We start from the raw sequence: 24,300 nt of genomic DNA, 5'->3' as shown, positions 1-24,300 counted from the left end.
CTCTGCCTGAGGTCTTCATCAAAGACTGCCCAAACTTCCTCTTGTGTACAAGACACACCCAAGCAGAACTAGAACCACCCTGGGGAAGAGAATCCCAAACCGGAAACAAGCATACATGCTTATAGTCAAAATTTTATAGTAAAAATTATGTCATATTAATTTCTATATCCTCAATGCTTAGAATTGTAGTTGGAGCAGAGAAAAAAGTGCTGATCACATGTTTCTGTGTGAGTGTACAATGAATTGCATTCCTAGAACATTGCTGTCCCAAGAATAATTCAGAATTTAAATCAACAAGCATGAATCAACCCCATTTTGGGGGGGCAAAGCTAGAAATTATGGAGCTAGAGATCAAACAATTTTTCTCTTTTTCAGTTACTTTTAAACATACTTAGAAGTAATTATAATAAAATTTTGAGTTTCAAAGTGCTAGCAGGAATGGAAGAGTCTTTTTTTTTCTATACACTATAGCTTCTTGCTATGTCACCAAACACATGCATACATTCAAGTGTGAGCTCTTTCCATCAACTCTAAATATCTTATGTCTCTTTATGAAACACACACACACACACACACACACACACACACACATATACAGACACATACACTCCTTAAAAACATGCTCAGAGAGTTCATCATATCTACTGTTCTATTTCCTTCACTACTAAGCACCCAGCTGAGCACTATCAAACAGAATTTTCTGTGCTGTCAGATGATCACTGGGCACTTAAATTGTGGCTAGGAATACTGAGGACCTGAATTTGTAAATTTTATATGATTTTACTTAGTTTTAGTTGTAAATAGCCCCATGTGGTGAGTGGCTACCATGCTGGGCAGTGTAGCTTTAGGCTATGCAGTCTATATCTGTGGGCACCACCTCCTTTCCTTCCTTTCCTCGTCCAAATAAAATAATTCCTGCCTCTGTCCCTCCACATCAACTCAGAGGTCATCAACAGCTTGTTCATGCAAAATCTTATCAACCATGGGAATCACCTTTATTCAGAATTCAAGATAGATGGCCACTCTCTCTGTCTGAAACTGCTCTCTTTCCCTGGACCGTCGAAGGTACCAAGTCCTCCCAATGCTCTTCCTTCCTGTCTGGCTGTTCTCTCATAGCTTCCTTCACACGTGTCTGTCTGTCTGCCTGTTCCTTAATTTTGGGTGTCCTTAGAATTCTGATCTCAGATCTCTTTTCACTTTGAACATGTCCACAGAGAATCGCATCCATCTCCACAACTTAAATTTGTTATCGATACCTTAACAATGTCCACCACTATTGCTCTAAACTAGACTTCTCTCTTAAGCTCCAAACCCATGGTCCAACCATCTTGGCCATCTCCCTTAAGTTTCTCTGGACACCACCCTCCCAATTTGGCAGATCACCTTCCCTGTCTAGAAAGCTTCATATAAATGCTATTATTCATCTAATCTTCATCAAGCCCAGCAGTAGCTGGACCTCCTGAGATCATGGCTGAGCATGGTGAACCATCTTCCTAGGCTCCCCTGTATGAACAAGGTGGCTCTCAATATCTCTTTCCAAAGGAATTTTTCCTTCTGCGCCCTTGAGCCTGTACTGGGTGTTTTCTTGCAAATTCCTGAGGTGGCCTCAAGGCATCTTTCTATTGTTTCTCTCTCTTTTTTAAAACACATATTTTTAGTTGTAGGTGGACACAATACCTTTATTTTCATGTGGTGCTGAGGATTGAACTCAGTGCCTCCTCACATGTGCTAGGTAAGCGCTGTACCACTGAGCCCCAACCCCAGCTCCCTATTGTCTCTTTGCAAAGTACTTAATATCTCTTTAGTGACAATAGTCTCTTTAACTACCACGCCTTCTCTTTAACTACCACAGCTTTCAGGAAACCCTTCATATGGAAACCATGACAGTGCTAAAAACAATTGAGTGAGTAGGTATAGTAACAGCCTTTATTTCAATGTATCGTTCATTAACAGACCTATATTTTAATCTGATATAAGCAATGTTATTAACATGCTCATTTCAGGATTTGCCTGGCTGCCAGACAGTCTAATTGCACAAACCCCCAAATTCTCAGATAACGAAGATCAATGTTATGGACAGAATTATGTCTCCCCCTCAGTTTTTAAGTTGAAACCCCGACCTTTAGCACCTCAGAGTGTGACTGTGTTTGGCACCAGGCCTTGAAGGAGGGAATTAAGTAAAAATGAGGCTGTTGGGATGGGCTCTCCCCAAGTCTGACTGGTGTACTTGGAAGAAGAAGAAATTTGGACACCCACAGAGACAGGAGGGATGTGCTCTCACAGAGTAAGGACCCAGTGAAGGCACAGCAACAGGACGGTCATCTACAAGCCAATGAGAAGGGCATCAAAAGAAATCAAACCCGCTGGCACCTTGATCTTGGAATCCCAGCCTCCAAAATCATGATAAAATAAATTTTTGTTATTTATGCCATTTAGTCTGTAGTGCTTTGTTACGGCGGCCCAGGCAAGAAACACAACCAAGAACCATCACATCAGTTAGCCAGGGTCTACGGTCCCAGATGGTACAGTCCGTGTTCACACGCATTTTTACGTTACACGCATGCACACACATGCACGCGCGCGCGCGCGCAAACACACACACACACACACACACACACACTCTCTCTCTCTTCCCGTGTCAGTCAATAGCAGGGTACTCTTGCAGTTGTTCAAACTAATCACACCCCCAAGCATCCCTCACTCCTTTTCTCTCTCTCTCTCTCTCTCTCTCTCTCTCTCTCTCTCATCAATCCATGAACTAACCATGCTGGTTAAAACCAACCAAGCTCTTTCCCTCTCACTGAGGGTAAAAGCTGAAGTCCCTCCACTGGCCTACAAGGCCCATAATGTGTCCCTCCCCTCCTGTTCTCTCGCTGCTCCAGCGCAGTGACAGAGTCCCCAGAGTGTCACAGCAGCTGTCCTCCCATCCAGGACCTCGCCTGCAGGTGTAGGAATGGCTCACTCCGTCACTCTTCAAACTTCTGCTCAGGTGTTATTTTCAGAACGAAACCTGTCTTGTTTACGATTGTGATGTCCTGTCAGCCGTCCTACCCCCTCAGCCTCCTATACTTCCCCTCGGTGAAGAGAATCACCTTTCTCAAGCTCTGTCCTTTACTTACTTAGGTCTATATTTATTGCCTCCCCTAACCAGAATGTAAACTGGCACAAGCCCAGGTTTTCTCTGTGGCTCGTCAATGCCTGGGATGATACTTGGCATGCAGAGAGCACTTGATAATAATTGCTGAAGGAATGGTAACTGAGAAGGCTCTCTATTACTTAATGTCTGCATGAATGGATGTTGGGATTTACTACATGTCCTCTTAGAAATCTGGCAAAGAGAAATCCTTTAACCACTATTTTTGGGGAAGAGAGTTAACCTAGATTCAGATGCCAACTCACACTTTTATACAACGCTTCCCTTTTGAAGAATTACCTCAATGTTTTTCTCCAACGGACAACTCTAAAGAGATTAAATTTTACTCCTGAAAGCTTTTTTCTTGAACATTTACTCATATTCTGCCCCAGAGACTCATCTCTCATGTTAATATCCTAAAACACAGTATTGCTTTGAAAAGAAAATGTTCCTCCATCCACCACCCCAATGAGAACGTTTCACCTCCCAGCCCCAGCCAGATGTCTGGAAATAAGAGAATAAGTGTCTTTTATGGCTGCTTTTGCTTAGTCAGAGCAGTTCCAGATTTTAAGTGCTCTGGACAGCCTGTCTTTGTGACAGGAAGGGGTCTTGGACACAGCCTGGGGAGGAGAAGGGGCCGCCATGTGTAAGACCATGGTGGAGCCTCCATCTAGAGCAATGGGCAGGGCCACTGAGCTCTGAGTTGGAGCTAGAATCTAACAGTAATTAACAGGATGGATGGAAAGTCAACAAAAATAAGGGGTCACATTCTAGAGAAGAAAAATGGTTAGGCTTTCAGAGACTCAATTTTGATAAACCTAACAGGGGAGAAGCCATATCCTAGGAACTATGCCAGAGGCAGGGGACAGTGAAGGTGCCTGGCCATGTCAGCTATTCACAGTAGTCTCGGCATAGAAAAGTCCTTTCACATGCCCCTGGGACATCTTCTATGCCATCCATCTCCTAAGAGAATTCTAATTAGAAAAACACCACAGGGAGCATGAAATAATTGAGCTCTCTCATCAAAGAAGGCCAAGAGTTTTAGAATGGAAACACAGCCATCCAAACAATAAAAGGAGAAAACAAAAACCCATGTTCCATGATATGCTAAAAAGAGTAGAAGAACATTAGCATTCACCCTAAATCCCAAATAGTCCATGTCGTAGCCTTCCCAAGAGACACTCTCTTACCCCAATAGATAGTCTATGCAGAAAAAATAAGATTAATATGCAACAGACTTTTCAATAATGACCACTGATGATGATAACATTAACACAGGATTAGATCACAGTTCTAATTTCTCAACAAATCTTCACTGAAAAGTGTTTAATTTTGTTTATAACAACATGATATTTTGGAACTGGATACAGAAATGGAAATGAGCCCACCACTAGTCAATGGTAGGTAACTATGAGAAGAAAATAAGCTAATAAGCTATATTAATAGGTGGATGTGAGAGGCCAGAGAAGGAGCTACAAGATTTCCAGAGCTATAAAATCTTCCCCCAAAGCCTACCTGTAAATAACACAAACAGCAATAATTAATAGAATTTATTGTGCCATGTACTGCCCTAAAAGCATTATGTATATTAACCCATATACTGCTTACAACAACCCCAAAAGGTGGGTATTAATGTTATTAACTTCAGCAGAGAAGTTAAGCACCATCTATACACAACACAGTAGTTAAACAGTTCAGGTGCAATTTAAATCCAAGCAGCCTGTCTCCAAACTTGTGAGGAGCAACAGGAACCTATTGTCTAATAAATTTATTTTCCCAGCCCATGAGTCAGAGTAGAACTGAGGGTTTTTATTTCATTCAGACCCAGGATTCTTGAAAATTAACTACATGCAGTTACAATTATGTGCAAAGATGTAACAGTGGCCCCCAATGGATAGGCGAAGAGTGTATTGCCTGCAGGTAGAAAATGCAGATGAGAGACAGGTAAATGGGTCACCTCAGAAGAGTTGCAAGTTTCAAAGGGCAGCGCGAACATGCAGGGGGACGCATCATTGGGGACACAGGGGGATGCATAAAGAGACAGAAGGTGACAAGTGAACCAAGTGAGAGGATCAGGATGATTTCTAAAATAGGGACATCAAGCCTACAATCAACCTCGCTTTCCACTTTAAAGGGTTAAATTGAAATATCCGGAGATCTGCAGGAACAAAATTTTTGGATGAAATCATTATTGCCCAGCATTTATTATTGCTTAGACTTTAAATTCCCAGTCTTTCTCTCAAAGAGAAAATCAAATAAAGAAAACTTTACTCATCTGCAGAGCCTCAAAAGAGGCATTTTTTTCCCGCCTTTCCAAGCCAGTGCTTCCAAAACTGTGCTCTGGCTTCTATTCCCTCTGAGTCCATCCATTCATTCAATAAACCTTCAATCAAGGTCTATGAACCAGGCACTCTGCTCAGCGTTAGAGCTACAGAGTGGTGTGAGGAATGATCCCTCATCTCAGCCTAGCCGGGGACGAAGGTAACAGTTAACAATCACAGGACACAAATGCCAGGGAAAGGAAGTGTGTGGAGTCTTGGGACCATCAAGGGTCCCATATTGTATTTTTACTGACTCCCTTACAGGGCTATCTTTCTCTGGCTCTATTAAACATAGCGTAGGATTCCCAGTTTTAAATGAAAACCGAAAAACTCCCCTTCAACCTTTTTGCTAGGAACCCTTTACTTGGTAGTCAAGCAGAGCTAACATCTGGGCTGCCACCTTTATGCACCTCTTTCTGCCCTGTGCCTTCTAACCATCTCTTCCCCCACCTTGAATGGCACAAACAGAAGCACATTTCTGCTCCAAGCCCAGAAAATGACCAACTGCCTCTGGGCTAATTACCACATGGGCCAGCTGCCTTCATGGGCCATCTGTTCTCTGGATGTCCCCAAAATATCCCTAACTTCTGGGATCAGAGGATAAGAGCCAGCAGTATTCAGAAGCCAGTCCCCATCAATGGCCCTGCTCTTGCATCTGACTTTCCAGCCCCTTTCTGAATAGCACTCGGAATGCTACTAATTGAGGCATTCTAAATATACGGTGCAGAATACAGACCAGGCTACAGATGGAAGGCTGCAGAGGACAGGCTGCGGCGGCTCAAGCTGGTTTTCACAAACCAACTGCGAAGCATATTTTTGGGAAAGAAGGGAAAGCAGAGAAACAGGCTGCAGAATAATAAAAATAAAAGGCACTGTTGACAGGAGGGTCTTTTTTTGAAGGGCACGAAGAAGGGGTGTTTTGTTCTCTTTTCCTTTTGTCATTTAAACTCCTCTTCATCTCATAGGATACTGGGAACGCTGAAAAAATTTAGGAAGCATCCTAAGATGCCATAGGAAAGGGTCTCTGACAGGACAGCAGAGCTGCTGGTGCTGCCAGACTGCTGTTTAGGGACACAAGGACGCAAAGCCAATGTCCTTGCCATGCTAACTGGTAAACCCACACCTGCTCAGAGCTCTGAATGCTGAGTTCGTCCAACCAGCTGGAGATCACTTACCTCCAAATAGCTCTTCTGCTTATTCTGACTTCTCCAGTCTTGGTACTCAGGGTAAGGTCAAGGTCAAGACTGAGAAGTGACCTGTGCCCTTGACTTTGCTCTTCTGGACTGCCATGTGGATGGAGTAGGCAGCATGATGGCTGTAGGACACCATGGCCTTGAATTCTTTGTCTATTTCTACTACCCCCTTAAGTCATATTTAGGGAGTCAAGCACCACTTTCTTTTTAGCCATGCCCACATTATTCAAGCATCGGCATAACTTATTGAAAAGTATAATGACAACAGATTTCCAAAATAGATTAGAAAATGTGGCATCACTCATAATTCTACCACTTAGAAAAAACACTACAAATACTTTGCTATAGCATTTCCATTCTTTCTTTCTTTTCTCTTTACATAGTTGCAATTTATGATTAATTTTATAATTAAAAATATAATTTTTTCATTGTAAATATTTGCCTCATATTATTTAATATTTATTGAATAAATGACGTTTAGTTGCAATATCCCACTGTAAAGATACTGCATAATTTTACCAGTCTCCTATTGTTAGTCATCTAGGTTGTTACTAATAATGATTAACATTCTTGATATAAATATGCATGGACGTTTCTGAGAATAAGTTTCCAGAAATGAAAATACTGGGGAAAGAAGTGAACATTTTGGAAGCTTTGATACAAATTCCCTTTCTGAATGGTTGTATCAATTTGTACTCTCATTACTAAGTATCAATTTTTATTTCACCCACCCTCATCAATCCATATATTGCCACTTCTTAAATTGGGGTGAACCAAATTTTGTTTTAATTTTTCTTCTCTGTTAGGAAAAATTGAACACCTTCTCATGTGTATAGCAGAGACTTATACCTCTTTGTTTATAATCGGTTCATATCTTTTGTCCGGTTATCTTTCATGAGTTTCTCTGGGTTTAAGTAAAAACTCAAGCTCGCATGCATCTTTAACCAAATAAAGTATGGTCTTTTTACACTTCATTCTTAACCTTTCGTGTATGTCTTGGTGCTAACCAATAAGTTGCAAAAAGTATGGCTGATTCTGAATAATTTTAGCACATAATTGAAGGGCATTATGACATAATTTTTACATTCTGTACACTTTTATAAGAGGCCATAGAGTCTGCAATTTTTCATGAATTCCAGTGCAATTTAGTTTGTGAGTAGAGGTTACAGAGATTAATGATTTCATTAAACATGAGAGAAGGCCAAAGTACACTCTGCACTATGCATAAACTGTACTCATTGACCATAAACATCTTCATCACTCAAGGAGGTTCAGCCATGAACTTGAAAATGAGTAGTGTGTTCATACTGTAGCCTTAGAGGAACATTGGCGAATAGTGACCATCTTTTAGAAAATATCTAGAAATTTATGGAACTTAAGTAACAAAATACTGTGAGAACCATGAAGGCTCCTTTTTTTTTCAGAGACTCACTAATGTATGGTCAAAAGCGCACAGTTCTTGTCCTGAGATGAACCAGCATCCCCTTGCACTAGGCCTGGCATGTAGTAGGATTCAGTGTATGATGGCTGAATAAACAATTATCCCAGGGCAGTAAGACCCTTTGTATCTTCAGGTCCCAGCACACTGCCTCTGCTTTCCTGATTCAGACTCCATCTGATTCCTGTCTCCTAGTGTCTAGTTTGGATCACAAACCAGAAATCAGTGGATGGCCACTTGAAATCTATGCCACCCACCCTGCTGGGGCTGGCCTGAGGCCTGGTGCCAAACCTTACTCATGTCGGGCCTGATGCCCCATCTGACTAGGGGTTTGCCCTAAAAGCTTTCAGGATAATGGCAGAGTCCACTTCAACACCAGCTGGAGGCCCAGCTGCATTTTGGTCTTGTAGCTCTTCCCCCCGCCAGCTCATTCCTGGACCTCTGTGCCAACAGACACCCACCAAGCAGGGGCACACGTGCTTCCCATGACTATGCTGGAGGGTTCAACTAGTGACAGCATATTGGGTAAACTACTTTCAAGTTGCAAATTCATCTTTATGGTAATCAGTTGAGGATGATCAGGAGCAATGCAAACAGAAATTTTTCATATTTTTGCTTGTTGAACAATCTTATAGTAAGAGTAAAATTTGGGTCTTCCTTCGTGTAGCCTCTGCCCGCCTCCCCCGCCTGGTGTCTTACAAAAGGGTGTGATTCAACACTTACACAAATGGGAAAGAGACTTGACATCAACCCGTACTGTAGCTGCCTTAATTTCTTTTTTGAAAAACCATCATATAAATATGTTCATAATAGCTGAACACTATTGTTGAACACTCTTGAGACATATCTATGGGAAACCCCATGGTTAAATATGAAGAACTGTGATCTCCTGGGCACATTTGGCATCCCTCCTACTCGTCCACCCATTCAGGGTCCCTTCAGTCACCTTCGCTGTTTTAAAAAACCTTTCAATCAGTCTCCTCATTTCTACTCTCTTTCTTCTTTTTTTTTTTTTTTTTGAGAATGGAGATCGTATATTTTTATTTTAATTAGTTAACTTTCTGAGATAAAATTCAGACACCATATGATTTACCAGCTAAAGTATGCAAACCAATTTTTTAGTAAGTTCGTAGACCTCTATGACCATCACTACAACTGAATTTTAGAGCATTTCATCTCCTCTGGAAGAAATTCTGTAACCATAAGCAGCCCTTCCCACCCCACTTACCTGCCTGGAGCCCTAGCAGCCACTAATCTGTCTCTGTCTCTATAAATTTGTCTATTCTGGACATTTCCTATACATAGAATTCTATAATATGTGGTGTTTTATGTCTAATTTCTTTCACTTAGCACAATGTTTGCAGAGGCGATTTATGTTGCAACATACATTGGAATTCATTTCTTTCTAATGCTGAATAGCTTTTGAAATACTATTTTGTTTATCAGTCCTTTATCAATCCACCCACCAATGGGTGTTTGGGCTGTTATAAACAATGCTACTACTAACACTCGTGTACATGTTTTTGAATGAACTTATGTTTTCATTTCCCATACACCTGGGAGTAGAACTGCTGGGTCACATGGTTACTCTATATTTTACGTTTCAAGAAGTTGCCAGGCTATCTCCCAAACCTGCCTCCACTCCAGTCCATCTAGTATCAGTGTGACCCAGCAAGAAAGTCAATTGAACACATTTAAAACAGTCCATAGTTGACATGTCCTTTAGAGGAAATGACCAACACTCAGCATATAAACCCCAATAACCTTGCCCATGCCTAATTCTTCAAGGCTGTCCCCTTGCCATACCCTGTCCTCCCACTCCAACCTATTGTGCTCTTACTTAACCCTCCAGCATGATCTAATACCTGTAGTTCTCCACATACGCCAACCCACTGTACACCTCCATGATTTGTTCACATTATTCCTGTTGCCTAAAATTCTCCCCTCCCCCACAACACACTCACGCCCCTGGACCTGAACCCTTCATACTCCTATTGCAAAACCACACTCAAGCGTGATGCCATATCTGGCCATTCCACTCTCCATACAGTGAATTCTCTCTCTCCTCTATACCATTTTGTAAGACTGTGTTGCGGTTACCATCTACTTGGGTGTCCCTTTCTCTGGGCTCTGGAGCTTGGGATGGAGCAGGAACTGCCTTCTCCAACTTGTCTACCACCAGCACTGGCAATACCTAAGGCAGATCTAGTGAGTAAAGACCACTGAATATCCAAGTCTTTAAAAATATCAGAGCACACATCTCACTGTATCCCATTATACATCTATTCCTCCATTTAACAAGCTGAGAAGCTTCCAGGAGCACTTAACCTAATTACCTCCTTCTGCAATTTAATTTCCCATGGTTGTTCTCTGAAGTCAGTATCCTTCCTACAAAAAACCTTTAGATGAAGTCACCTCCTCTCAGAATTGCGTTTCCCATACCAATTGATAAACCGAATAACTTCCCAAGGTTGGAAAGGTCTACTTCTTCCCTTCATCTATGTCTACAATCAAAACAGGCCACTGAGGGCAGAGGGCAGAGGGTAGGAGTCAGAGGAGTTAGGGGGGCGTCTCCATTATGGAGCCTCCTTGGTTTAGCCTCCATATGCCTCAGCTCCCACAGGCCCTGGAATGGGAACAAAGCCACCTGGGCATGAGCTCAGCAGCCCTTTCCCTCTGGAGAAGAGCAAGCCAAAGCTCTCCATGGATTCCCACTTCCGATAAGCAACCTCAACCGAAATAGATGGCGAGGGAAGAAGGATGGACCCTTTCCTTGCTTACAGTTTAAATCATCTCATTACTGCCACTCATAGGCTCCCTTTATCCAGCAAACCAGACAGCGCAGGGAAATATTGGCTGCGGCCAACGCAACCCGGTGGTCCTCTGTGTGCACATGGGTTGTGTTCACTCAGAAGGCACAGAAGCACTAGTATCAGTTGTGGTGAGGTCCTCACACCAGCCTGGAAACTTTAACCCGTTATGTGCCCACGGCACAGCATGTATGGTGCTATACACATCCACCCAAGCATGCACCCAGAGTGAACTCCACTTCCCACTGCCCTGCACAGCGAAGCCAAGGAGCTCTGAGTAACAACAGGTCACAGCAGATACTGCTGGAGCACTTGTGACAGTGGAACGCTGCACAGGAGAAGGGCACAGAGACCTTCTTGAGACTCAGGGAAAAGGCGAAGCTCAGTTCCAGCGCTGAACGGATGGTGCTCAGGCAAGACAACCTGTCCTAGACAAGAGGTTATCACTAAAGGACTGGGAGAGTGTTGTGCGCTCGGGGTCACCACCACAGCAAGGAACCTGCAGCCTGGCTCACACCTGGACAGCCCTGGTGCAGGATGGTTTTAAAACTGACACTGTTTTGTGCTCACCAGGGAGAAAAGTGCACCCACACCCACACCGTTTCCCCCCTTCAGCACAGCAGTCGATAGATTCCTTGAGACAGCTGACACTTTTTTATAAAATAGACCTTGCGTTAGTTGACCACACAATTTTAGGCTAATGGAAGTGTTTTGAGCATGTTTAAGGGAAGCTAGAATATGCTATGATTTTGACAGACGTATTAAATGCATTTTCAGCTTATAGCATTTTCAATTTTCAACGGATGGATTTATGGGAACATAACCACACCGTGAGTCCTGAAGCATCCGCAGATGACCACCCCCCTCCATACACACACGCCACACTGAAGGTCCAGGAAAAGGAGCAGCCATTCCCACAGGCAAACACCATTGATCTCAGGCTTCACCATCTACACAAGATGGCTGGCTTTCAACAAGTTATGAGGCCGAGGAAAGGCAAGAAAAATCCCAAGACACAAAGCAATCATCAGAACCAGATTTAGATATGAGACAGTCTCTGGAACTACCTACCAGGGAATTCAAAGTACTAAGATTAATATGGAAAAAGTAGAAAATGTGTGCAATCAGATTGGCCACTTGAGAACAGAAATGGAAACTGTTAAGAATCGAATGGGAATGCCAGAAATGAAAAATCCAGTAACAGAGATAAAAAAAAAAATGCCTTTTAATGGGCTCATCAAATCTACCAAGGAGACTTTGTGAGCCTGAGGTAGGTCAATAAAAACGATCCGAACTGAAGCACAGAGAAAAAGAGTAAAAACAATCAGAACCCTGTTTGACACAAGGTGAAACAGTGTGGCTACTCCTCACTGGGATTCCAGAAGAAGAGAGAAGGAACAGGGCAAGGAGAGCTCTTCAATAGACCTGCCCCAGATTTTCCCCAAATGAAGGACAGACACCAATATGCAGAGCTATAAAGTTCAGAGAACACCAAGAAGGATAAACACAGTAACAACACCAAACACAACTTAAGCATAAGTTAGTTCACATTATCATAAAGGAGTCTCCCTCCTATCCTTGAGGGATATGTCCCCAGACCTTAGTCAACAGCATCAACCCTACATACACTGTTTATTCCTAGACAGACAGACCTGTGGTAAAGTTTAATTTATAAATTAGGAATAGTAAGAAATTAACACCAGCTAATAATAATAAAATAGAATAATTACAACAATATTACTATAATATGTTAGAGTCTGTAAACAAGTCTGGATGGCGCCTGGCCAAATGCCAGAGGGAGTGGTTTGTGAAGTAACAAAAGCGAGCCATTAAGTGTGGAGATTCCTTATTGGTTGACTGCTGTATCTAGTTTATGCTAATTAAGATAAGCTGTGCAAAATGTATAAATACCTCTGTTATCCTACAATAAACGGCTCCTATTCCTGCTATATCAACATAAACAAGTCATTCGTCACCCCCCGGATATTCTGCTGCAGCCGGACTGCGGCAATAATACAACTTATTTAAAACTTATGAATGATTTGTTCTGGAATTTTCCAGTTAGTATTTTCATACTGCGGTTGACTGTGGGTCACTGAATCTGAGGAAAGCGAAACCACAGAAAAGAAGGGTTTATAATAACTGTATCAATGCTATTCTCCTACTTTTGATCTCTATACCATGATTGTGCAAAATTCTGGCATTAGGGAAAACTGAGTAAAGGGTGTAAGAATTCTGTACTATTTTTTCAAGTCTTTTATAATTTTTAAATTATTTCAAAATAAAAATAAAAGCCAGCTGAGACTGGCTTTGAACTTGCAATCCCCCTGCCTCAGCCTCCAGAGCTGCTGGGATTACAGGCGTGTGCCACTGCACCTAGCTAAAAGGTCTTTTAAAAGTGACTTAATTATTAGATTCTAGATTGAGAATAAACTAGTCATGCCTAAGAAAAGAAAATAACTTTCTAAGGATACCCTCCATACTTCCTTGTTCCCAGCCACTGGCATTTGTATTCTTCAGTTTAGATTTGAAATCAGAGGACCTAAGCCTCAACTCTGGGATTATTTATATGAAAAATGTCCTCCTATCCAAACAACTGATTTCCAGTGGAACTGTAAGAGCCCAGTAGATCAGTAATGTGAACACTGTGTATACTTTGAATTTCCTATAAACTTTTCTTCCAAAAAGTTTCAGGCAACTTTCTACATCTATATTGATTGTGCTGTGTATACAGTGAGGTTCAGCAGCTGAGAGCTGAGTGAGCCCTGGATCCAGCCCCCAAGGAGGGTACTGCATAGAATGGTGATTAGAGGGTCAGAAGTCCAGGCAGGCAAGTGAGGCTTACAGAACCTCACTGAGCTCAGCTCCAGATGGGATGATATGGATTGCAAAGACAGCCAGGAGATCTTTGCAATCAGTGAAGAGTGAAGCCTGCTTTTTCAATTACTATTGCTAGAAGTTCTCAGCAAAGACTGGTTAAATTTGAATGAAGGACTGTGAAACTAGATGGGGAAATGAGACGTGCCCTTAAGCACAAGATGCTACTTTGCAAAGAATGAGAGACCTTTCAACTGGAAGAACCGGAAAAGATTTCAGAGAGGAAACAGAATGTAAAACACGGGATGTACAGACAGCCAGGGCATCCCTAGTGAGGCCGGCTACAGAGGAGAATGCCAGGGCACATGCCAGGAAGAGGCATGATTGACAGGCAGGAGGATGGGGAGGGGGGAGGGGCAGTAGAAAATGAGGCTGGAAAGGGAGGTTGGGATCCAATCATGGAGTGCTCCAGGACTGTGGGTTTATATAAAATCCCAAACATACATATAATATTACATTTTGGAGAATATGACAGAAATTTTAACCTTGTCTCTGCCCTCAAGGAGCTGACGAGCATGCCAAACAGCTCTTTAAGGGCACCCGGCGAGGTGTTTTGAATTCAATATTTTCTCCTGACTCTTTCAAGTCCCTTCCTCATTTTTTTTTCCCATAATGCTGCAAAGATTATGAAAGAACCGCAGCTTCTGAGCAGTTTAAATAAAGCTTTTCATGCTAAAGGCTTATAAACACTTGCTGTGGTTTGAATTTCCCCTCTAAAACTCATGCTGAAATTTAATTGCCATTATAAATGTATTAAGGGGCAGAACCTTTAAGAGGTGATAAGGTCAAGAATGGATTAAGCCCATGTGACTGGGCACCCCGGGACACACCTGTAATCCCAGCAGCTCAGGAGGCCAAGACAGGAGGATCACAAGTTCAAAGCCAGCCTCAGCAACTTAGCACAGAGACCCTGTCTCAAAGTGAAAAATAAAAAGGGCTAGGGATGTGCCTCATTGGTTGAACACCCCTGGGTTCAATCCCTCGTACCAAAAAACAAACAAAAAGGATGGATTATTGCCATGACCTTGCAAGTGGGTTCCTGATACTGGAGGAGTTCCACCTGATTTTCTCTCTGTCCTTCACATACTTACCTGCCCTCCTGCCTTCTACCCCCTTATGATGGAGCTTGGAGGCCTCATAAGACACCAGCCCCAGGCCCATACCCTTGGACTTCCCAGCCTCTAGAATCATGAGCAATTAAACTTCTACTGTTTATAAATTACCTAGTCTGTGGTATTCTGATAGAGCAGCACAAAAGGACTAAACAGTGCTACGTGTTCTTCTGTTGGTGGAGTTCATCAATCTGTCTTAACCATCTTCCTGTGCCTGTTTGTCTTTCCCAGGATCTCATGTGTTTCTTTCTGATCAAAACTTCTTCCCCAGAAAGTTTGTACAACTCTGCAGAGTAGGCCTCCTGCAAGGGTGTTTGTATGACTTGGTTATGTTTTTAAGATTTTCCTTACATCACTCTGGGACCAGAGAAGAGCATATTTAGTCAGAGGCCTTCAGAGCAGGAGAAGTGTCAAAGTGAAGGGCTGCGTTCTAAGGTTAAGGCAGACACAGGCTCTGGAAACTTGGTCCTGTCAATCATTAGCTGGCAAACCTTAGGGATGGATGTAACTTAACCTCTTTGAACTTCATATTCCACACCGATAAAATGGAGATAATGAGAGTGTCCACTGTGCTGGTAAAGAGGAGATTAAATAAAACCATGCTTGTGAAATTTCAGAAATAGTGCCCGTTGCAGATGCACAGACACAAGCCATAAGCAATGGCCTCTCTTACCACTGGGATTGCCAGGATGCTGTTCCAGGACTCTTTCAGGACCCACAGCAAATGTTAAGGGCCCAAGAGCTGGGCTCTCCATCTCCTAGGAAAGGAGGAGCTTCTAACTGTAGCACATTTCTAGATTCAGACCATCTTGTGTCTGGCTCCAAGGCCCTCATGAGCTACATGGCCAATGACTCTCAGGTCCTCTTTGCTGGTAGCAATGGTCTTCCTCCTAATCCTACCCCCAATCCTGTTTTCAAGTCGCTGTGTCTTCTGGTACTCTGCCTCTGCTGCCATTCTGTTCCCTACTAACTTCAGGACCAACTTAAGTCCCACCTCCTCCAGTTTCACCCCTGACCATCCACTGGCATCCAGTCACCAATTCTGAAGCCCACAACACTAACGGTCAGTCTCCCCTTTGAACCCTCACTCACTCAGAGTTCTGTCTTCCTGCACAGGCAGCCTGACACCTGGCTTATTCTCCTGTCTTAGCCCTCCGAGTGGTGGAGACATTGCACACAGAGCAGGGATTCCACACATACACGCTGATTAAGCCTCTCTGCAGGACTTCATCCACAGCCCTGAGGAAAGGCTGGAGGCCTGATTAAAATACAATTGATCCTTCCCTTCAAATACCACTTCCTGCCCAGGGTGGCAGAGAAAGTTGAAATCTGAATAGTGGCACTTGTCATACAAAGGGGCTGAACCAGTTGAGTGAAGGTGGCCCTGTGCCTTCCTCTTCCCACCCAACATCCACTCACACAGAGCACCATCCCCTTCCAACTAGTGTGAGACCCCAGTTCAGGTCCCCTCTCTTCTCTGAGCCTGAGTCCTTCCTAACTACTCCAGCCAAAGCCAAGTTCCCCCATGGTAGTCACTCCATAATGGCATCAGAAATTTTGTCTTATAATATATTATTAATATGAAACCTAAACCAAGAAGTGACACCTCAACTAAAAAAAAGAAAAAGAAAAAGAAAAAGAAAAAAGAAGAAGGAAGAGGAGGTGGAGGAAGAGGAGGAGGAGAGAAGGTCCCTAGGAAATAAGTTACTTAAATAAAAATAATGAAATCATCAACCACAGAATGGTAATACAAACTCAGACTTGCCAGTTTCTCAATCTTGCAACAAAATACTCTATACACAGGTTCCTTCTGTCCCAGCCTGCTGAAGGTCAATGGAGTGGATCCTTGGTAAAGGTGTCAGAACTGTACAATTAATCTTCTAATTCTATTGCCCTTTTCCTTAACTATTTCCTCCTGCCCTCCCCGTCTTGGAGGCAGACTAGCCACTGGCAGGTAGATCCCAGTGCAAAATGAAAATGTGGAGTCTTATATTCAAGAACTATCAAGAATTTCAAGATATTCTTCAATAGAAGAGTATTTATTCTTACAGGGACGCTCCTGCTGGCCAGGCCCTGATGGAAGGCCTGGGGTGCAGATTCCTGTCCACTGGCTGAAACCAAGGCTGGGCTACTTTCTTTCTCATCATCACCATAGAAATAATTTACTCTTGTAAGTGAAATCTCAAGCCACTTATTTGCATTTAAGCCTCTTAATTCTAATTTTGGAATTAAAAACATCTCTCCCTCCTCAAAGGAACTTAAGGCATCAACAAACAAATGGGTAGATGTCAGACAGGGAAAGGGACAGAGCACACAGGTGAGGTGATACAAGAACCATCTATCACACAGGCTTTCTCACTACTTAATGGGCAAACCAATTACACTGAGTTCTGACACTTTCAATCCCCTGGAGACACTGGCAGAGAATTTAAGCCCTAAGTCAAGAACTGAACCTCCACTCTTCCTTATTTCCACACCAAGATCTCCCAATGACCAGAAAAGCATCCAAATACCCAGTTTACCATTTCTACCTCATGCCATAAAGCAGCCGACAAAGAGGTCCAAATGCACACCGAGAAAAGGCTCCATTTTCTGCCCCGGCACGTCTCTCACCAATGGATGACTCTAGATTGCTCAAAGCCAGACCTGGAACTGGATTTGATTTGTCTGGATACGCTTGAGCAAAGTGGTCAGTTACAGAGTGTCCCTTAGAAGTCACTTGGAGATACACAAACAATGGAAGTCCAAAACTCAGCAGTATCTCCACAAGGTCTTGGTTGTGGAGTCCAGAGCTTGGGAACAACCATACAGTCTGCTACTAATTTATATAGTAATTTCTATATCTTCTTGTTTTAAAGTATATCTCACCTCTCAAGGTATGTTTCATCTTTTTTGTTTATTTTTAAGATAGGGACTTGCTAAATTGCCAAGGCTGACCTTGAACTTGAGATCTTCCTGCCTCAGCCTCCTGAGTAGCTGGTATTCAGGCATAAACTACCATGCCCAGGTTCTACCCTCTGTCTTAATCCATTGTGCGCTGCTGCAAAAAACAAAAACAAACAAACACACCACCCAAACTGGATAATTTATAAAGAATAGAAATGTATTTGCTCTCAGTTCTGGTGGTAGAGGGACTACAAGATCAAGGTGCTGATAGGTTTGTTTTTTGTTGAGGGCTGTACCTTCCAGAAGGGAGGACCACCGTTTCCTCACCTGGCAGATGGTGGAAGGGCAAGCTACTGAAGGTGGCAGGAAGACTTTTTTATGAGTCCTACTCCCATTCACAGGGAAACGAGTCCTCAGGACCTCTTGAAGGTCCCACCTCTTATTAGTACTGTAACATTGGCAGAACCTGGGTTTTGGAGGGGATACATTCATACTACAGCACTCTCAAAACCTCCACTTCCTTGCAGATCATAGCTTGGCTTCACCTCACTCCAAAAAAGAGTCTTTGGGCATCTGACCCCCTCTCACCACAGCTCTCCCCCTGGAGGAGGATGAGCTGCATAGGCTGCTGGGTGACCTTAGGGCAACCCCATGGAGACAGCAGACCCAAATGCTTGCTCAGGAGTCCCACTGTCAGATATCTGGATTGCAAAAGAGGAATGACTCAGAAGGCTAAATTGTTTTATGAGATGATGTTAAACCAATATCCAAGAATTCTACTGAAAAAACATTAAATCAAAGCCAAATGCTGTGCCACGAAGATTTCAATGCCTGGGTGTATATCCCATATTGAAGGAATAACTGAACTACAACATAAAGGAAGGAATTGTCTGTTTCCTTGAGGAGATCAAAAGTGAGGCATCCAAGGCCAGGTCCTGATCTCACATCTTTCTCCAGATGACTGTAAAATGTTAGTGCAACTATGTAAGAATAGAACACAAAAATAAATGCCAATGAAACATCTGGGGCAAAGAGGCAGATATCACTTCCCCTATATTTGGAGACTGATAATAATTAAATCATACAGATAACAAAGTAGAGAGTCACCGTGTGCCATGCTCTCTGGAAGCTGCACCCATTGTAGAGTTGCCACAGCCAGAGGAGATCTCCTAGGTAATCTGTCTGAATTCATCCTTTTACAGGAGAGCATCCCAAGGGTAGGTGGCTTGTCCTGGGTCACCCAGCAGAGGGGATGATGGAGACTCTTTAGAAAAGATAGCTTGGCAAAGTTGTGAAGAAATGGAGTCCAGGATCTGAGGCTGGGGCTGTAGGGACCAGGGATGGCATACACATGGAGTCTCTTATTCACAGAGGAGGAGCCTCAGTCCTGAGGTCTCAGTGCCCCATGCTGGGGCCATCATGCCATCTGCCTCATGGTGATCTTTAAATTTATATATCTATTACCATCTGGAAGTATTGCAGGGGCTTTTATTTATCCCCCCTGCCTTTTTTTTTTTTTTTCAACAGACTCTTGGTAAACTGTTCCAGCTCTTGGACTAAGGAAACCCCATATGCAAAATCACTCTCTTTAAGGTATGTTTGGAAATGCAAATAAGTTATTTTAAAGGTCTATTTCATGCTTCCAAGGTCTCATCACTTGCTCCAAGTCACTATAAAAGACAGATCTGAAATCCCACCTTCTCCACTCCCTTCTTTCTCCTTAACTAGGTGGGGATGAAGACTCATGAGCCAGGATTGAAAAGATATTTCAGTGTAATTCAGTCTGGCCACCAATCTGAGGCAAGACTCATGATTTACAAACTCCTGGCCAAATGATCCCCCACTTAAGCACAGAATTCTTATAATAACATTAATCCCACTTCTTCTGAAACATTGCTATTTTTCAAAGTGACTCCTTATTGAACTTAATTCTACTCCCCTGCTTCCTCTGATTTGTTGAATCTTTCACAATACCCTGCTTCCTAGGTATATAAAAGATTGCCTCCAAATCTTTTGCTATGACTAAGAATTTTAAAAGTTAACCTCTGTTGCTTATAATTGTAACATCTACGTAAATATATTTTAAGGGTTTAACTTTATTTACACATAGGAATACAGTTGTCTAGACTTTCACCAAATACATGTGGATTGATTTGCATTAAAATATCAGCCATCCTCTGCTCATGAAAACAACACCAGGCAGCTTTGATAAGAGTGTCTCCTGCAAAAAGTCAGCCAGATCTCAGAGCAGATAAGCATGGGGACAACAGGCTGGTGCCACTGCTGATTGAGAAAGATGGGCCTTACATATTAAGATACTATATACAGAAAAGCAGACAGACTTCAAAAATGAAGGCAGATTGCAAATCACAAGGGCAAACATTCCAAACTGCAGGCATTGATTTGCAATCAAGTTCTTTAGAAATTGCTTTGTATGTGGGCAGCTCTATGTAGCACACTTCAGGGACAGTGGCAACCAGGATTTTGTAAATGATGTTTAATGAGCGTCTCCAGGGATCAGCTAGTAAGATAATATATGTGGAAATGCTTCATAAACTGGAAGGCACCATAAAATGGGAGGCTGTATCACCATTATATTTTGAACTCTTACTGAGTGCTCACCACATGCTTATCATTATACTGGTTCGTGGATGAACACTCCGGGCATTTTTCATATCTCATATAAATGAGAAAAAAAAATCTTACGCAAAAAGCTCGATCTTATAAATGATTTCTTTACCTAGGTATATGAAAAATGATGCTACATTAAAACTGCATGAATTTATGGTTCACATATAAAATGGAAAAATCATAAGACAGGAAAGTGCCAAAGAGAACAGGCATAAATAACAGCAGGAGGGTTTCTGACAAAAGGGAGTCTGTCTTGCTTATAGGCCCGTGAAATATTGTATAACAAAGCATGGAGTGGGCTTAGGTGGACACAGCTCCATTTCTGGACAAGTCAAAGCAGATTATAATCAGAAATGGGGGAAAGAACTGGATGCCCCTGAAGACACCACTTCCCTCAAATTATTAGTTGATTTTGAACCAGAAATAATTTTTAAATTAATTAAAGGCTACCAATGAACCTAAAAACTAGACAAGGCACCTGTCTTCTAAAATTAGACACAAACACAAGTTAACACAAGGCTGTCTCCTGCCCATGGAAAAAGTTGAGTCACGTGCTTCATTTCCACCTGCTTTGACGATGTGCACAATAGACCTGGTGATAAAAGGGTGGGAGTTCTGGACTCAGGACTCGCTGCTGGGTTCACATTCTGGCTCTGACACTTGCTAGCCAAGCAATTCCAGGCACTTAATTAATCTATAGCTCCATTTCCTCCTCCCCTAGTGGGGTCCTTTTGAAGAAAAAGTGAATGGATAAGTGCAAAGTACCTCAGGCAGAATCTGGTACGTGTAAGGTTCCCAGGCCTGATACCCAGACCCAGTTCCTAGTCATGCGTAGGGGAAGGAATAGAATGAAAACTGCCTATCACAGTCTATGGGGCTTCAAGGTTTTATGTTTATATTTTGTTTGCTTTCTTCTTTAAAGGAAAGTAAGACCTTCTACCTTCATCTGCCAAGGAGAAAGTGCACTTAATGATTGTGGTTTCTACCAGAAACTAAGGAGAAACAGATGTTTCTGAAAAATAAAAAAACCCATGGCACATTCTTTGGTATCCATCGCATCAAACTTGCCACCAGCCACCCCAGAGCCAACTGCTGACCTCCTGCAGCTGGAACCTGCCTGGTGGCCAAAGGGGACCCCAAATGCCTTTTTTGCCCACCCACCCCCAGCTCCCATGCACAAACACACCAACCTTCTATGAAATCTGAGGCCGTGTAGGGACGCTGATTTGGGCTGTTCTCTCCAGGGCTGTTCAGGCTCTCCAAGGCCGTCTCGATAGCTTCCACCAGTTCGTCGCGCTTGTCTTTCCTCACCGGCTTCTCCTCGGGGTGGCGGGTCAAGCCCGTCTCCAGCTGGTACACTTTCTGGAGGGTGAAACTGTCGAAAGGCACCGCTGCGTACTCCGTGGCCAGCTTGACGCCGCTGTGCACCTCGGCCTTGTCCACTTGGGCACGCAGGAAAGCCAGCAGGTCGGCCTGGGCCTTATGCACGGGACCGGGGCGCAGGCCCGCAGGGTCGCTAGCCTGGTCCTGCCCGCTCCGGAGCTGCTCGCTGCGACCCTGCAGCTCGTCCTTGAGCTGCGCGATCTGCCGCTTGAGGCTGCTCACGTAGTTGCGGTGCTGCTCCTCGCGCTCCTGCAGCACGGCCTGGTAGCCCTCTTTCCCCGTGGGGCCGTTGGCCCTGGGCAGCCCCAGCTGCTCCTCGTCGCCCCTGGGGGTGCAGGCCAACATGTAGAGGACGGAGATGGCGCAGCAGAGCAGCACCAGCAGAACCACCACCCGCGAGATCCACCCCAGCAGCCCGCGGCGGACCATCGTCACTCAGGGGAAGGCCATGCGTCCAGCACGCGCGGCATCCCAGAGCGTCACGGTCCCCTCGGAAGGGCTTCCCGGACTAGACCACGGGAAGCGTGCGTCTGGGCCGCCCTGCGCTGCTGTCGTCCATTTCCTTCTAAAACGTGTCCCGCTCCTTGGAGTCAACAGCCACCGGAGACAGCTCTCCCACGTCTAACGGAAGATCTTCCAGGCAGAAGCGGTACATTAACAGGATCCTCCAGGCTCTTCCATTCATTCCCATGGTAACCCTCCTGATGCACCACTGAGACCACGGGGACGTGGGGACCTGGGGGGACACACAGGGCAGGTACACTTAATGAAGACGGTAACACCTGGTTTGCATTCACTGTGGCAATCAGTGATCGAAATAGGCCTCCTCGGACGTTTATGGAGAGATACCATCGATGGTTAAATATTGGTAGATATTTGTAGATCAGGACACAAAGGGGCACCTGCAGTGTAACACAGTGAAGAACAAAGGACACCGATAAATGATCAGAGGAAAACAGGGCAAAATGCAGATAGTCATTTTCTCTGGGCAGAAGGGTTCAGAGCATGTTTTCTGCTTCTCTTCTCTTCTATTTATTTTTATATCTTGTACATTCTCCACAATGGTACATGTTTTGATGATTTAAAAAGGAAAAAAAGCAAAACTTAAAAGATATTGAAATTGTTACCAGGGGACTTTTCAGCCTGAGCCTGGCCAGTAGGTCCAGGGGTGCAATCAGGTGAACCCTGTGTGCTCACTGTGTGCATTCATCAGGGCAGGCCAGCAAGTTATTAGAATGGATCCCAAGCTTTCTGATAGAACCTGGGACAGCACCTGGAAGTTCAAATGTGCAAGTAATAAATGTGGATGGTAATACACTCCAAGGGATCGGGACAGTTATCCCCCTTAACTATCCAATCCTGCCTTAAAGACAGAGCAATGAGTTCACTTTAGAAAGGGATGAGGGTGGGAGAAGAGAAACCAGAAATTCTGTCTTGTTGAGACTCCAATCCAGACATGTCTCTATTCCATTGTCTGCAAACAATTCTGTGTCCTGATTGTTCACAGTGACTCTCAGACAGATGGAAGCTCTGAACCCCAACTCCAAACCCCTGTAACAAATAAGGAGCCAACCTAACTCAGTGACTCCCAGTTCCCCACTGGGACATGGCAGAGGATATTTCCTTACACATTTCTTTTTCAGTGTTCTTCTTTCTTTAATGCCCTTTCTATATCTCCCACTACGCAGCCAGGAAAAAAATAAATAAGAAAATGATTAATAGAATGTAGATCAAATTAAATTTCTTATTTAGGGACATTTCTGTAAAAATTTCTTAGCTGCATCTTCCTGTATAATTTCTCTTAAAAATAAGCTCCTAAGGGCCCCTGTGTTTTACATTTTGTGAAAACCTGACATTTTAAACAATCCCTGAGATGACTGAATTTTCTTTAGATCGTCTCTATCGCAACCCAGAAAGCCAGATTCTAGGCCACTAATAGTCTCACTGTTTCTGTCCCAGTCACTGATGGAATAAGGAATTCAGTCCAGTCAATTAGCACCTCCAGGACCCGGGAGGAGATTCCACTGTTATTCTCTCCATACTAAAGCCACAGTAATAATCCTAGGCTCACTGAACTGATCGGAATGTCACCTGCTATGTTCTGCATCCACATTGAAGTTTTCTTTCTATCACCAGGATATGTGCCCTTACTGCTACCAATCTACCACCAAAATAGTTTATTTCTCTATTTTCCTTAAATGTTCAACACATAACATTTTCTTTCTAATATTCTCTCTAGTACTTCCTTTGGCCTGAGGAGTCTACTATAATTTAGAACAATACACAGTTATTAGTGCTAAGTTTAAAGTGCATGTTTTGCCCTGGAAGCCTTTTCTGTCTGATGAAAATCCATGGATTTGTATAATTACTATAATTCTGTGATTAAAAACATCTCAGCTTTGGTGTTCAGGCACCTTGCTGTTTTTAATGGAATTTCTCAGATGAACTCATTATATCCAAGTATTAAATTACCAGTGAAAACATGCTTTATCACATTATTCTGCCATTTTAAAGAC

General features: G+C 43.3%; 1 protein-coding gene across 5 annotated transcripts in view; it reads right to left on the bottom strand.

Moving 5' to 3' along the window:
• Nucleotides 1–24,300, bottom strand: part of Csgalnact1 (chondroitin sulfate N-acetylgalactosaminyltransferase 1) — a 319,803-nt gene that overhangs the window by 73,126 nt on the left and 222,377 nt on the right. For 4 of the 5 annotated variants that reach the window (XM_076853624.1, XM_076853628.1, XM_076853626.1 and 1 more), the window contains one exon: nt 21,592–22,520. In XM_076853624.1, the coding sequence (XP_076709739.1) occupies nt 21,592–22,213 (622 nt within the window). In that variant the 5' untranslated portion in view covers nt 22,214–22,520. Of the gene's footprint in view, nt 1–21,591; nt 22,539–24,300 lie in introns of those variants that run through there. The other variant, XM_076853627.1, reaches the window with a different exon arrangement.

The sequence above is a fragment of the Callospermophilus lateralis genome, chromosome 4, assembly GCF_048772815.1.
Source record: "Callospermophilus lateralis isolate mCalLat2 chromosome 4, mCalLat2.hap1, whole genome shotgun sequence".
Taxonomy (NCBI): domain Eukaryota; kingdom Metazoa; phylum Chordata; class Mammalia; order Rodentia; family Sciuridae; genus Callospermophilus; species Callospermophilus lateralis.
Note: the sequence above shows the minus strand (reverse complement) of the source record. Positions and strands in the feature narration are given on the sequence as shown.